Genomic DNA, 16,562 nt, shown 5'->3' on the forward strand with positions numbered 1-16,562 from the left:
GGAGCAGAACTCTGAGGACGAGACGGAGCTCAGGGTTACGGCTGACCTTTGACCTCTGAACCTGCTGCTGCTGGAAACCTTCCAGGTTTTCAAGGATCTGTGGAGCCGTTGCTACGGGAGACCTACTCAAGATGTCCGTCCGTCCGTCCATCCATCCGTGGACAGGTCGTCTTTGGGTTGATTATTAATAAAACATTATTTTATTGTTCTGGTACCAAACAAACAAACATCTGATTGAATATTAAACGTTGTTTCATTTATTACAGGAGGCTTTTTCTTTTATATACAGACATTTATTTGCAAAATACTAAAAAGTATTTCAACTCAAAGTACTAAAAAGTATATGTATATAATTCTATATATCTTCATGTTATAGTAGTATAGTGCGTCTAAAACAGCAGGGGGTCACTGAGGCACGGCTGTCCCTCTTTACACCAGGTTTCACCGGCAGAGCAAAAGCTTCAGACTCGTTTTTAACTCGGGACCAAAAAATACATTTGAATCAGATTTTTATGTGATCAAGTTGTAAAGTTTTCACGCTGCTGTCTACTTTAACTACTGGCTTCCTGTGTTGTGATTCATTTTTATACGTCTCTGCAGCTTGTTCTAGCTCTAGATAAGCTACGATGTCGGAACATTTCCTGTAGGTTTAGTCCTGAATAAAGACGTCCAGGCGTCCGGACCTGCTGTCCAGATGAGATGTGGAGTTTCTGCAGGACTGATATGGAAACGGAGTAAAAACGGGTCGCCTGAAACCAGCCGCGGTGTAAACGGAGCCACGTGGTTGAAGCAGTGAGAAGATGCCTGGAAAATCCACAAAAACTTCAAAACATCATCGTTATTATTGTATTAATGTCCTGATCCGTGAAGAACAAGCAGCATCATCGCCGCGGTGACACAACGCTCGTATTGCATCTATACACAATAAATAGAAGGACAGTAAGAATGAAGAAGAAATCAGGTTTTCTGTGCATTTTCTCCGTGTTTGGATGTCAGAGGTGAAGAAGCAGCTTTTGGTTTCAAACAGGGAAGGAAGCAGCAGATTCCCAGACCCCTCGGACCCAAACATGGGCTCCACGGCGCCACCTGGCCGGGCCCACAGCTGGCTGGTTGGGTTTGTGCTCAGACTGAACCTGAATCCTGAATCCAGGTCCAGATTCACTGAAACCAGCTTCAGGTTGTGCATTTTGCTGCCAAGTGAGTCAGATAAGGCACAACAGCAGAGGATTGTTCTGGAAAACGCTGAAACTGGACAGAGTCCAGATCTAGACTGACCTGTTTACATAGACATAGAACAGCTAGAAGCTGAACTGACGGCCTGAGTCAGAACAGCTTCAGGTTGAATGTTTTATCGTTTGGTTTCCTGCAGAAAGTTCTCCTGACTTCACCACTTCACCCAGGTTTCATCACTTCACTCAGGTTTCAACACTTCACTCAGGTTTCACCACTTCACTCAGGTTTCACCACTTCACCCAGGTTTCACCACTTCACTCAGGTTTCACCACTTCACTCAGGTTTCACCACTTCACTCAGGTTTCACCACTTCACTCAGGTTTCACCACTTCACTCAGGTTTCACCACTTCACTCAGGTTTCACCACTTCACTCAGGTTTCACCACTTCACTCAGGTTTCACCACTTCACTCAGGTTTCACCACTTCACTCAGGTTTCACCACTTCACTCAGGTTTCACCACTTCACTCAGGTTTCACCACTTCACTCAGGTTTCACCACTTCACTCAGGTTTCACAACTTCACTCAGGTTCTCTGCTCGTCTCCCAGCTTACACTGCAAAAACTAAACCTTAGTTTGTCTGATCTAGTTTCTAGAGCAGAATCTGACACACCTGGAATAAGATAATGATTGATAAGTAACGTTTCAGCCAGTTGTTCCTTAACGTTGATGGTTCTGGTTCAAAATGTTTGCAGCTGAAATGGTTTATTTTATTCATGTTCAATTTACCTGTTAGTTTTATTTCCATTATACTAAGACATTTGCAGCAGAAACTAGACCAGAAACTTGGTAAGATTTAGTGTTTTCTCCATAGAAGGTGCACCTGGTCCTTTCAGTGGTTTTTCTTCCAGTTTGATCCATCAGCAGGTTTTAAATCAGCTCTGCTTCGTTTTTCTGGCTCAAAACTTCTGGGATTTTTTCTGTTTCTCAGTCGGTTTCCAAACGTCATTTGAAGCCAAACCGTTTTCACACACCTTTCATCCAACGGGCAGAGACACGTCCAGAGTCACTGACCGTCCACCAGTCCTGTTATTACAGCAGTAACTCGTAAAACCACATCGTTCCTCCAAAGTTCATATCTGGAGACACATTGATGTCGAACCTCCAGATGAAGCATGTGGGCCTCAAACCTGGCAGTCGGACTCAAACTGACCCGGATCTGGACCTGCTGCAAGGACCGGATCTGGACCTGCTGCAGGGACCGGACTGGACCGGATCTGGACCTGCTGCAGGGACCGGATCTGAACCGGATCTGGACCTGCTGCAGGGACCGGATCTGGATCTGCTGCAGGGACCGGATCTGGACCTGCTGGAGGGACCGGATCTGGACCTGCTGCAGGGACCGGATCTGGACCTGCTGCAGGGACCGGATCTGGGAGCGGATTCCTCTCCACTGTCACCACCTGCTTGTTCAGGATGATTAAAGCTCCATCTGCTCTTCCTCAGGCTAAACAGACATAAACTGACCGACTGCGCTGAACGGTGAGGATCGTCTTTTTCAGTGTTACTTTGAGTCTGTCGACTGCAGCAGGTGCTGGTCCAGACCTGGACGTGTCTCCTGTCCATCACAGACACACAGGACAGACGTCTCTGCACACAGATTACAGAAACTAACTAACCTGATGATCAGATTTCTGGACTGATGCTCATCTGCTCCATGAACCGCTTCACCACCGAGCAGCTAATCATCAACAGACCTGGTCCTGGGTTCTGAGGACTTCTCATGATAAAATGTTGGTTTCAGTGAATCTGAACCTTTCTGAAGGTAAAACTATCAGCAGCTAATGATCCAATCAGCCGCCTGATGTTTGGGTGGGGGAGGGGCTGGGAAGCTGCTAATGATTAAAAACTGTGAGCTCTAACTCGTTACCCAGCAGGCCACACGTTGCTGCAGCCACCAGTCAGTTCATCAGTCAGTCAGTGGATGGAAAGCATGGCTTGGTGTGTTGGCTTCATGTATCCAGGCACACTCTGGGTCTATTGCTACTGAAATCAGCCCTTCAGCACAACTGCAACCTGAAACGCCTCAGCAGAGTTTTTACCTCATTACATGGTCATCTGTCCTCCACGGATCGAGTAGAAATAGAGTCCAGACGGTGCCAGTAAAACCTTTTTGTTCATTTTGTGTCGTATTTAAAATGTGTTTATTAAAGCGTCATTTAGTAAAGATCCTCGGACGGAGCGGACGCTGTACAGCTTCATCAAACATCTCCACTTCCTGTCGGCCATGTTGGATTGGCTGGAGTCCACAGTCACACCGTATCAGTGCTGCACCGCCGCAGGGGTTCCTCAGGGCGGCGCTCAAAGTGTCGAAGTGGATCCTGTCCGACTCAAAGCGGGTCTACAAAACCTCCTGCAAGGTTCCAGCAAACAGTTATTGCTCTAGCAGGTCGTCTGTTTGTTTCTTTGTGCAAATAGATAAGGAGCCGCGTCGCTCAGCATCCAGCTGTCCTTCCACCCGAAGCAAGAAAATAAATAAGAAATAAATTAATAAGCAAAGAAACGTTTAGATTTTCATCTCTGGAAAATAACTTTCCAAACTGGTGAAATAAAAAGCTTCAAACCTCAGAGGAGAAACGACTCCAAGGAAAACCTGCAGCCCAGTTCCTGGTTCTGCTCGGGTTCTGGACCCGAGCAGAACCAGGAGAACCAACCAACCCGCCTGTTTATGCCTCGGCACAAGCATCCGCTCCACAGACCGGCTTCATTCAGGCGTCTCTGTAACGAGGAACCGACCCAAACCGGACCGAACCGGACCAAACCAAACTGGACCAAACCAGACCAAACCAAACTGGACCAAACCAAACTGGACCAAACCAGACCAAACCAAACTGGACCAAACCAAACCGGACCAAACCAACCAAAACTGGATCAAACTGGACCAAAAGAGACCAAACTGGTAAAAACCGTCCAAACTGGTCCAAACCGACCAAACAGCAGTTCTGTTCCCCTGAGAAGGTTTGATCGAATGTTTTGGGTTTCTGCTCTGATATCTCAGCAGAAAAGGTAAATAAATTTGTGTTTTTTGGTCATTTCTGTTTTCTAATGATGCTTTTTGGTGATAAAATCTTTAGATGGTTTCGTATCAGTGAGGAAACGGATGTATGGGTTGAGCAGCAGTCGAGTTTTTGGGTTCTGGCCCAGAAAAACCAACCAAATCCTCTGTGCCAAAACCAGACAGTCCATCTGGAATTACCTCTGGTTTGGTGCTTGAAGCTGAGGTCACACACTGCTGTGGGACGGCGTCCAGTTCTTCAGCGTTGATTCTTCCTTCACAACCAGCAAACCCAAACTGATCCCACAAAACTCCAAAAACACAAATCATTAAAGTATTTTTGTCCAGTTTGTTGTTCAAATATCTTTGCACTCTTGAAATAAAGCAAAACTAATTTAAAAGTAACATTTCAGAAGGATATAATAACTTGTTTTAGGTCATTTATTTACTGGACACAAGCTGGTTTATCTGGATGAAAATGGACTTGTTAGTTTTACCTTATTTCAAGAACTTTGACATTTTTACTACATGTTTGGTAAGATTGAGTGTTTAGTTCAGTGAAGTTTGAGCATCAATGGATTCAACCTGCAGCTGAAGCTGCTCGGCATCAGCAGAGAGGATTTTACAGCCCAACCCACAAACTGGATCATTATCCTGACAGGAAAATCAACTGAACGTCCTAAAAGGTAGAAACATCCTGGACTTAAAGATGACTTCAGACTTTCAACAGTCAGCGGCTCCAGATGCTTGTGCAGAGACAAAGTGTTTCTGTTTCAAACTTACATATCAAACCTGAAGCTTCTTGTAGAAAATGTTGCATTGAAGAGCTAAAATCTATAAGAGCTAAAAATCTGGCTTGGAAAATAAATAACAAGCGAATAAAGAAACGGAGCCAGAGTTTCTCCTGGACGCTGCTGGCAGCGCCACCATGAGATCAACATCCAGCTTCCTCTCAGACTGAATGCGGTAAAATCCTGAGCTCTCAACTGGGTCGGAACCGGAACCACGAAACGTCGCATCGAGCCGAACTCAGACCGACACAAAGTTAATGACGACGGGTGATCAGCCAGAAAGACGGATCCTAAAGTTCGGATCGTTTCCCATCAGGCCACCTGATGACGTCAGCCAAATCTGACAGAGGCTTCCATCATCGGTTACCTCGGCAACGAACGAGCCGCTGCCGTCGTCTCCTCATGCAGATCGGTAAAATCTTCGGTGAACTCTTTGGCAGATCACCCAGCGCTGGCGGGTCGGGGCTCATCAGGACGTTCATCACCGAGGCGAATCGGGAATTTGAGATCCATTTGTGCATTCGTTCAGTTTTTGGTGTCAGAGCAGGAGAAATGCAACCCAACGTTTACCGACGGCGCAGTAAAGTGACGCTAAATGTAAACTCAAAAGTGCAAAAAACGCCCAAAAAGAAAATAAAAAGATAAAGTCTTTTTGTTTTCGGGTTTCCATCAGACGGTTCGTTTCAGCGAGCGCCACTCCGAAGGCTTATTTTTAACTTACTCTAAAAAATATAAAAAATAGTAATAATTGTACCGATATTAAAAGACTTGGAACATCAACAACGTTATACTTTTACTACGAAAAGGTCTTTTGAATAGCATTGCTGTCCAGAAAACCCTTCAGCTGTCGAAACGCAGACGGGATCCGCCGATCCTTCGGCCGGTAGCCGGTAAGGAGGCGGACCCTCCCGATCCCGGGGCGATAAATGATATAACCGGTCTGACCGGGTCAGAGTCCGACACAACAGAACCAACAGAACCGAGCTCCTTATTCTGGTGTTTTGCTCTGGGTTGACGTCTCAGATGAAGCCTCCGTCTGTTGGCGGTTCTTCAGAATCCGTTTTCAGAAAATGGTTTTTCTTTGCGTCTCCACCGGGGAACAAGACTAAAGGTAGTAAATCTTCCTCTCTTCAGCATCCGACTGTCACTCCCAGCTGATCCGACGATCCTTCGGTACATTCAGTAAAAATCAGAACTTGTTCTTTTTGGGTTCCTGCTAAGGTTCTGTTTCCGTCTCTCTGTTGGCTTCAGCCTGCGACTGTTCTCTCACGTCGCTTTCATCGGCCGTTTCTGTCTTGGCAGCGAGCGGATGAAGGTGTTCGGCTCGCGTCACGCTGTTGTAGGACGGCGGCGATGAGGCGGAGGACATGGTGGAGGAGCGCTCCACCCCCAGCAGACTGGACCCGTAGTTCTCCTTCATCATGGTGGCTATTAGCCCTTCCTTCTCAGGCGCGTCCTCCCCAAACATCACCTCGCCTCCCTCCTCGCCCTCGCTGTGGTCGTGCCGGGGCGTGGTGAACTGGCGGTACATGTAGGAGGCGGCCTTCACCTGGCGCCTCACCAGGTGGCGCCGATAGCACCTCTGGATGATGGTGGCCGACACTTCTTCCTGCTTGCGCCGCAGAGTTGTGGTGATCGGCTCGTAGGAAATCTTGGAAGGGTTTGAAATCATGAACTTCTCCTCCATCTGCTGCTTGAGGGCGTCCATCTCGCCCGACTCGCCCAGGACGCGCTTGGTGAAGGCGAACAGGATGTCCAGGCAATGGATCTTGTCTCCGCTGACCATGGGCAGGTCCATGGAGATCAGCTTGATCTTGTTGGGCTTGCTGATGCGGAGAGGCTCCAGAAGAGAGTCTGCAAAGTCCGACAGTTTGGAGTACTCTATGAACTGCGTGGCTTCTGGGTCGAACTTCTCCCAAACCTCGTAAAACATCTCGAAGTCGTCCTCGCTCAGCGGCTCGGTGCTTTCCTCCGTGGCCACGCTGAAGTTCTCCAGGATGATGGCGATGTACATGTTGACCACGATGAGGAAGGAGATGATGATGTAGGTGACGAAGAAGGTGATGCCCACCGACGGGTTCCCGCAGTTGCCCTTGACGGTGGTGCCGGTGTGGGGGAGGTGGGGGTCGCACTCCTCGGGGGAGTTGTTGAGGATGGGGTTGAGCAGGCTGTCCCACCCTGCAGACGTGGTGATCTGGAACAAGCACAGCATGCTGTTCCCAAACGTCTCAAAGTTAAACATGTCGTCGATGCCCCCCTGCCGCTTCACGTAGGCGAAGTTAGCCATGCCGAAGATGGCGTAGATGAACATGACGAGGAAGAGGAGCAGCCCGATGTTGAAGAGGGCAGGAAGCGACATCATGAGGGCGAACAGTAACGTCCGAATGCCCTTGGCTCCTCTGATGAGGCGCAGGATTCGCCCGATCCGGGCCAGGCGGATTACTCTGAAGAGAGTCGGCGACACAAAGTATTTCTCAATGATGTCGGCCAGAACGATTCCTGAAAGACAAGAAGGAACAGAATGAGGTCAAGTTGGGACGAACCGTCAGACGATACACACCCTGACCAACACTGTTCAGGACTCAGGATGAACGGTTGGGAGATGACCCGAGTCCGGTTCGGTTCTGAGGTTTGAACGCTAATCGACCTCTGACCTCCAAACCTCGTCTGGGTTTGGTTGAAGTGAACTCTGGACCAGAGACCGCTCCAAAAGCAGGAAGTGGACTGCAGCGCAGGGCATTCTGGGTAAATACAACCAAAGCTAACAAGCTAGCATACAGGGGCTTGATTAAGCCAATAATTCTTGTATATTGAGAAAAATTCAAGGATTTCTAGCATCACTCGAGGCTTGTTTAGATAATATGATAATAATCTGTCCTTGCTGTGGGGAAAACCAGAAAAACCAATCATCTGTGGGTCTCAGATCCATTTTTATCTATGAGGCTCTCTCTCCAGGCCGTTCAGCGGCGACCCGTCGGGTTTACTGCAGCCTGAGTTAGCGGTTCTGGAGGATCGAGTCGCCGCTCTCCTGCTGCAAGCAAATCAGACGCTGTAATTCATCCCCTTGTTGTGATAAGCAGAAGGAGGAGCTCAGACACACACTCAGTGTTTTCATTTATTTCCCAGGGTTGATGTATAGCTGACGGACGGAACCAGAGGAGAGGGAATGACCTCTGACCCACCAGAGCAGCCATGGAACAAGTCAATCATGTGGGATTCATCTCTAGGATCTGGCAGCTCTGAGTGGAGCCGTTACCTTCAGCTGCCCAGACTACACACACACACACACATACACACATTCTTGTTTATAGACTTCACGGGGTCCGAAAGTAGAAGGGTGAGTTGCGGGGCCCACTCTTTCTAGACATCCTAGATCTATAAAAAAAAATCAGGCAAGTCCCCAAAAAAAAAGACGTCCTTAAAAAGACGTTCATTCATGGATCTAACATTAAATCCTAAAACATATTACATGTATGGGTAATTAATAAGTTGGCCTTTAATTTCTACGTAATTGTTTTTTGTGGGATTTTTCTGTGCAAAGACACATTCGTTGTGTTGTGTGACCTAAGACGGTTTCGGCTACCGGCAAATAGCTGCTAATGAACTCGCTAGCTAGTTAGTTAGGGTAAAGCTAGCTAGCTTTTTTACAGCCACTGTGGGTAAATGCTAATGCATTGCCAGGTTTACTCAGTCATTGGTTTAATTATGTTGCCAACCAAAAAGATTTATTTAATTTTCTTTTGTGTTTCTATCGTAATGCAGGTTTTAAATTCCATCCATAACGGCCTTACGAAGTCTTAAAAAGTCTTAAATATGTGTTGGTGAAACCTGCAGATGCCCTGCAAACACTTCATACCAAAAGTCAAGCACGGTGGTGGAGGACTGATGATGTGGGCTTGTTATACAGCAACAATGATTTCCTGAAGAAACCCTCCACAACAGCTCTTAGTAACTTTGACTAAAAATGGAAAGGAACCAGTTAATACTTTTAAATTAGTCCTAATAACTAAATAATTTCCATAAAGAACGAATAAAGCTAAACGGTCAGGTGATGTTCTCCTCCTGAGGTCGATCGGGTTTTCTGACCCGATCAGCCTTAGCATAAGGACTAGAGCGGCGGCGCTCACCGACGATGGAGAGGATGACGACCACGAAGTCGAAGATGTTCCAGCCGACGGTGAAGAAGTAGCAGCGCAGCGCCATGATCTTGATGCTGCACTCGGTGGTGAAGATGACGATGAAGGCCAGGTTGACGTAGTAGAGCATCTTCTCCATCTGCGGCGACTGCTCGTCCGTCTCCACCATCATGGTGATCATGTTGAGGAGGATCAGAACCATGATGATGATGTCGAAGGCCTGCTTCCCCACCAGGTCGAAGAAGAAGCCCTGCAGGTCGTTCTGCAGAGGCAGACAGAGACCGGATCCGTTCAGCACCAGCTTCCTGGTTCTGACCCGTTCGGATCGGTTAATGAAGATCAAATCCAGCTGAGTTATGATGGTCAAAACGCCTAAAGGAGATTTTACCCAAACTAAACTCTGAACTTCTCAAAATAAAGATTAATTTCAGATTCTTTAAAGCAACAGTTGAAACATAACGGAGTGGAAAAGGTCAAAGGTTATGAAGCTTTTCTGAGGCACAGCATATTTGCTGCACCTCTGATGTTTTAGGTTTGTCCTCTTCCGCAGCAGGCAGGTCTGACCTCTGACCTCCATCAGGTCTGGATCACACTTTGTGATCCAGAAAATTACAAAGTGTGATTTTTATTAACTAAATTCATTTATTGCATAAAATGCTCTAATTCTGTTGCTCAGTTGGAAAAAATGTCTTGATAAAATGTTAAATATGTTGAATTTTTTCATTAATATTAATTAATAACTTAAAACAAACTCATATTTCTTGCTCTAAAGTTACTTTTATGATAATTTTCCTAAGACATTTGCAGTAGAAACTAAAACGATACCTGGGAAGACTTTGTGTTTTTGCAGTGAATCTTTTGAATCATTGTCTGTTAGTTCCACCAGAGGGCGCCAGGGAGCCGCAGAAAGTTGATGAAAAATAATCCAAATATAAAAATCTGATACATTTTTAATCATACATTTTTTAAAACCTAAAATGTTTTGTATTTTTAAATACAAATTAAAACAACTGATTGAAACATTACTGATCATCGTTCTGATTGGCTCAGATTCATCTGGCTGCTTTGCTCCTCAAGCTAGCGTAGCATTTCAGCTAATAACATGCTAATTATCTAAAATCAAACTTATCTTCAGATTACCAGCTGAGGAAGACATGATGAAGGTCACAGACCTTCATATTCACTCTCAGCAGGGAAAATGGAAAATATTAGTTTTCTCCATTCTGAACATATGAGCCTGAGTTTGTGCTTTTATTGTGAAGGAGCTGCTGGTACCAGAGGTCGGGGGATGGGCTTCTGCGGCTTCTTGGATCCCAGTTTCTTCATGGCGTTGTAATATTTCTTCTGCTCCTCCGTCATGAAGATGTCCTGCCCTCCTAATTACAACACGCAGAAATAATTCAGTTATTCTAACTGAAACAATCAGGATGAAATGAATCCTCAGGTCATCGACGAAGGAACCAGGTCGTGTTCGGCTCGATGCTTATCTTTCGTTTCTGCTGGTTGAAGTTGTCGATGATGACTCCGATGAAGAGGTTGAGGGTGAAGAAGGAGCCGAAGATGATGAAGATGACGAAGTACAGGTACATGTAGAGGTTGATCTCCTTGATCGGCTGCTCCTCCACCTGCAGCACCAAACCAGCAGCTTAAAGAAACAGCTCACCTGCAGCCGACCAATCAGGAGCCGGGCTGAAAGCTGGATCTACGTCTCTGAACTTTTCTATTTATTTCAATTCCAAAACATTTTTCATTTTTTATTTTTACCTGTTCAGTTATGAAAGCAGATTCAGCAGAGAGGATCTGGGAATCACTTTAAACATGAAAAGCGTTTTGCAGGTTTGCCAGATTGAAACAACAAACTGTACCCTAAAGGTTTAAATTTAGGATATCTAAACTTTTTCAAATTAAAATGCAGTGAGAATTTGGCTCATTTTGATAACTGGATGTTTGTTGTTCTTTTTACTATTAAAATGAGTAAAATTCTAAATAAAAACCTCATGTTTCCTGGAGTCAGTGAGAATTTCACCCCAACATTGTTACTAAATGTGTCTCTGCATTAATTGATTCTTCAGCTGTGACCAAGGGCCGCCCAGGATCCCTCTGAGGGCCTCAGGGGGCCCCCGGCCCGCGGTTTGAGCCCCCAGCTGCTGAGTCGGCGTTCAGATCGGAGATCAGCGCTGACTTACGGCTCTGGAGTCCACGGCGGCGTACATGATGTCCATCCAGCCCTTAAATGTGGCCTGGAAACAGAAACAACAAAAATGAGTGAAAAACTGAAGCCCACAGCATGAGGCTGCCACCACCGAGCCCCCAGGCTGCTTGGTGTTAAACATCCAGTGATTCCTGCTGAAGCAGCGTGACGCCTGGAGGACCCGGCGTCTATCGGGCTCCCACTTCCCCTCATCATCTGAGTGGGTCAAGTGAGTTGCTCAACATCGCCATGGCAACGCCGTGCTCATTTCCTGTCAAAACGAAGGTTGATTTAACGGAATGGAAGAAAACTCCTTGCTGCCGAGGTTCTCAATGAAGCAACATTAAACCCCTTTAAGGGCTTCCTTCCTCTGAGTGGGAGGAAGAGGAGCAGGATGAAGGTTGGAGGGGGGGGGACAGGTGGAGAACAACGAAGAGGAAGATGTGTGTAAAGAACAGATCTGTTTAATGTGAGGGGGCGACTGGCGGCCGTCACTCAGAGCTGAAATCAGCTCGTCGCCGCGGGTTACCACCTGTGATTATTGTGGGATGAGAGCGGGGGGGGGAGAGGGGGGTTACACTGTAAAAGATCACATCCTGAGATAATAAAACTCTGACACATCAGAAACCACGAAGCTGCTGCTTCCTCATCGCTCCCATGATGCACCTGGACTGAGGTCACATGACCTGAGGTCACATGACCTGTGGCCTGGACCACAGTGGGATGCAGATCAGCACCACAATTAAAATTAACCCCAAATCAACAGAAACCCACATAAAAAAAAAAAAATCTGAGTTTATTGAAATTTCATCCATTTTCTTCCACTTATCCGGTCGGGTCCCTCAAAATATTCATTAAGTTTAAAATGAAGTTTATGTGATTCTAACTCCGACCTGCAGGTGGCAGTGTGTCCTACTTCTACCTGCAGGTGGCAGTGTGTCTGTCCTCACCTTCATCACTGTCCTCACCTTCATCACTGTCCTCATCTTCATCACTGTCCTCATCTTCATCACTGTCCTCACCTTCATCACTGTCCTCATCTTCATCACTGTCCTCACCTTCATCACTGTCCTCATCTTCATCACTGTCCTCATCTTCATCACTGTCCTCACCTTCATCACTGTCCTCATCTTCATCACTGTCCTCACCTTCATCACTGTCCTCATCTTCATCACTGTCCTCACCTTCATCACTGTCCTCATCTTCATCACTGTCCTCATCTTCATCACTGTCCTCACCTTCATCACTGTCCTCACCTTCATCACTGTCCTCATCTTCATCACTGTCCTCATCTTCATCACTGTCCTCATCTTCATCACCTTCATCACTGTCCTCATCTTCATCACTGTCCTCACCTTCATCACTGTCCTCATCTTCATCACTGTCCTCACCTTCATCACTGTCCTCATCTTCATCACTGTCCTCACCTTCATCACTGTCCTCATCTTCATCACTGTCCTCATCTTCATCACTGTCCTCATCTTCATCACTGTCCTCATCTTCATCACTGTCCTCATCTTCATCACTGTCCTCACCTTCATCACTGTCCTCATCTTCATCACTGTCCTCATCTTCATCACTGTCCTCATCTTCATCACTGTCCTCACCTTCATCACTGTCCTCATCTTCATCACTGTCCTCACCTTCATCACTGTCCTCACCTTCATCACTGTCCTCATCTTCATCACTGTCCTCACCTTCATCACTGTCCTCATCTTCATCACTGTCCTCACCTTCATCACTGTCCTCATCTTCATCACTCATCTTCATCACTGTCCTCACCTTCATCACTGTCCTCATCTTCATCACTGTCCTCACCTTCATCACTGTCCTCATCTTCATCATTGTCCTCATCTTCATCACACTCATCACCTTCAGCTGGGATGGATAAAGATAATAGTGATGAAGATGATAACTGATGAAGATGACTGATGAAGATAACTGATGAAGATGATAACTGATGAAGATGATAACTGATGAAGATGATAACTGATGATGACTGATGAAGATGATGACTGATGAAGATGATAACTGATGAAGATGATAACTGATGAAGATGATAACTGATGATGATGATGACTGATGAAGATGATAACTGATGATGATGATGACTGATGAAGATGATAACTGATGAAGATGATAACTGATGAAGATGATAACTGATGAAGATGATAACTGATGATGATGATGACTGATGAAGATGATAACTGATGATGATGATGACTGATGAAGATGATAACTGATGAAGATGATAACTGATGATGATGATGACTGATGAAGATGATATCTTCCTCCCTGTGGATCTTTTTTCTTCTCTCTCTAACAAACTCTGCGTCATTTTTTGCAGTGTGCAGAACTTTCCAGATGCTAATGGAAAGGTTGCCCCCGCCGACTGTTGCCGCGCCGACCGGCAGAACGCTGCGATGTGCTGAGGGACTCGTTGCCAGGGCGACGGGATTCTGACAAACTCTTAAGGTCTCATTTGTTGCCGGTCGAGTGGCTCATCCACACTTTGCTTTGTTTTCCTCCTCCGGCTCTGATGAAGAGTCACATCTTCATCCCTCTGTCTCTCCTCTTCCTCTTCCTCTCTGCTCTCATTTCTTCCTCCATCTTTAAAACCTTTAATCCTCTCAACTCGTCTCCCTCCAGCCCACATCCCTCTGCTGGGTCGTTTCTTTCAGGTTATTATTTGAACCTTTTTCTTCTACCTGTAAACCTGACCCGCCCCCCCTCACCTGACTCTAAAAATAAAAGCCTCTCAGACGCCGATTGATTGGAGGCTCTCAGGACGCCTGAGGTGGGCGACAGAGAGCGAGGAAGAGGAGGGGAGGAAGAAATCCTGACCAGATTTTATTCATATTCAGTTAAAAATGATAAAACAGTTAAAAAGAGTTGAAAGCAAAGTTAGAAATAAAATAAACTTAAAAAGAACAGGACCAAAGATCAAAGCCAGCTCCAAATCCTTCTATTATTATTCATTTAAAATTATTTTTATTAATAATAAATATTTTAGGACATATAGTTTTATTAGATATTTTTGATTATCTGTTGTCAGTTTAAATGTTTGATAAATGTAACCAGTTATATTTTTTAATTAAACAATCTGTAATATTACAGTAAAATAATTATTTGAATAATTTTCATAAAATATTAATTACAATATTTTTTAACTAGAATTTGTTAGTTGAAATTAACCGTTAAAATTATTTTTAAAGGTTATTCCAAATTTTTTTTTATTGTTTTAATAAACATAATTATTCTAATTCATTTCTTTAGAAATATTTAATAATTATCTTAAATGTTTTTAAGAATTATTTTAATACAAAGGGGCTGCACAGTGGAGCAGTTGGTAGAGCTGTTGCCTTGCAGCGAGAAGGTTCTGGGTTCGATTCCCGGTCTTTCTGCATGGAGTCTCCATGTTCTCCCTGTGCATGGTGGGTTTTCTCCAGGTACTCCGGTTTCCTCCCACAGTCCAGAAACATGACTGTCAGGTTAATTGGCCTCTACAAATTGTGCCTAGGTGTGAGTGAGTGGTTGTGTGTCTCTGTGTTGCCCTGCGACAGACTGGTGACCTGTCCAGGTGACCCCGCCTCTCACCCGGTACAATAGCTGGAGAGGCAGCAGCTCCTCCTGACCCACCAACGGACCAGGTGTAAGAAAATGGATGGATGGATTTTAATACAAATAAAAGAAAATGAAATTAAACATAAGGAGGCAGGAAACTCAAACTGTTTGATGAAACTAAAAGTTTAGCTGATTAATCAGAATCGATCAACGTAACGAACAACTGATGCAGCAAATAGAGACGCTGCAGAGGAACAGGAAGGCCGAGAGACAAGATGGAGAGAGCAGAGAGTCTGAGGACATGATGAACAACCTGGTTCCTCTGCAGCCGGTCCAGTCCGGTCTGCAGCCGGTCCGGTCTGCAGCCGGTCCGATCTGCAGCCGGTCCAGTCCGATCTGCAGCCGGTCCGATCTGCAGCCAGTCCGGTATGGTCTGCAGCCGGTCCGGTCCGATCTGCAGCCGGTCCGGTCCGATCTGCAGCTGGTCCAGTCTGATCTGCAGCCGGTCCGATCTGCAGCCGGTCCAGTCCGATCTGCAGCCGGTCCGATCTGCAGCCGGTCCGGTATGGTCTGCAGCCGGTCCGGTCTGCAGCCGGTCCAGTCCGATCTGCAGCCGGTCCAGTCTGCAGCCGGTCCAGTCCGATCTGCAGCCGGTCCGGTATGGTCTGCAGCCGGTCCGGTCTGGTCTGCAGACGGTCCGGTCCGATCTGCAGCTGGTCCAGTCTGCAGCCGGTCCAGTCCGATCTGCAGCCGGTCCGGTATGGTCTGCAGCCGGTCCGGTCCGATCTGCAGACGGTCCGGTCCGATCTGCAGCCGGTCCAGTCTGCAGCCGGTCCAGTCCGATCTGCAGCCGGTCCGGTCCGGTCTGCAGCCGGTCCGGTCCGATCTGCAGACGGTCCGGTCCGATCTGCAGCCGGTCCAGTCTGCAGCCGGTCCAGTCCGATCTGCAGCCGGTCCAGTCTGCAGCCGGTCCAGTCCGATCTGCAGCCGGTCCAGTCTGCAGCCGGTCCGGTCCGGTCTGCAGCCGGTCCGGTCCGATCTGCAGCCGGTCCAGTCCGGTCTGCAGCCGGTCCAGTCCGATCTGCAGCCGGTCCGGTATGGTCTGCAGCCGGTCCGGTCCGGTCTGCAGCCGGTCCGGTCCGATCTGCAGCCGGTCCGGTCCGATCTGCCTCTTATTAATGTGAATTTAATTCAAACTGGACCGGGTTTTTCAGTCCAAGCTGCCTAACATGGGAAAATGTCCTGATAAAATAATCTGTATTTTTTCATAAACCCAGTCAGCGGTTCTGAGCCCAGAACGGAGCGGTTCTGGTTCTGTGACGCTCACCACTTGCAGCAGAGCCAGGTATCCGGCGCCGACGTTGTCGAAGTTGACCTTGACCTTGGTCCAGTAGTGCTGCGAGGTGTCGTTGGCGGCGTCGCACTCGGACTTGTTGTTGATGAGCGAGGCGTCGTACACGAAGCCGGTCCGGTTGACGCAGCGGCCGAACTTCCCGGCGAAAAGGTTGACGCCCATGATGCTGAAGATGAGCCAGAAGATCAGGCAGACCAGCAGCACGTTCATGATGGAGGGGATGGCGCCGATCAGGGCGTTCACCACCACCTGCAGACAGACCGGACCGGGTCAGCGGGTCGCCCGGCGCTCCGGGTCCA

General features: G+C 46.9%; 1 protein-coding gene across 1 annotated transcript in view; it reads right to left on the reverse strand.

The window, feature by feature from the left end:
* Positions 1-234: 234 nt before the first annotated feature.
* The window catches only part of LOC103456963 (sodium channel protein type 5 subunit alpha-like), a 167,256-nt gene continuing 150,928 nt past the window's right edge, over positions 235-16,562 (reverse strand). Inside the window, exons 27-34 of the mRNA XM_081601625.1 lie at positions 16,237-16,512; positions 11,341-11,394; positions 10,642-10,779; positions 10,430-10,534; positions 9,146-9,416; positions 4,094-7,517; positions 2,600-4,038; positions 235-2,562 (exon numbers count right to left, since the gene is read on the reverse strand). Coding sequence (XP_081457751.1) covers positions 6,235-7,517; positions 9,146-9,416; positions 10,430-10,534; positions 10,642-10,779; positions 11,341-11,394; positions 16,237-16,512 — 2,127 coding nt within the window. The 3' untranslated portion in view covers positions 235-2,562; positions 2,600-4,038; positions 4,094-6,234. The remainder of the gene's footprint in view (positions 2,563-2,599; positions 4,039-4,093; positions 7,518-9,145; positions 9,417-10,429; positions 10,535-10,641; positions 10,780-11,340; positions 11,395-16,236; positions 16,513-16,562) is intronic.

This window comes from Poecilia reticulata, chromosome 20, assembly GCF_904066995.2.
Source record: "Poecilia reticulata chromosome 20, P_reticulata-male-v2, whole genome shotgun sequence".
Taxonomy (NCBI): Eukaryota; Metazoa; Chordata; class Actinopteri; order Cyprinodontiformes; family Poeciliidae; genus Poecilia; species Poecilia reticulata.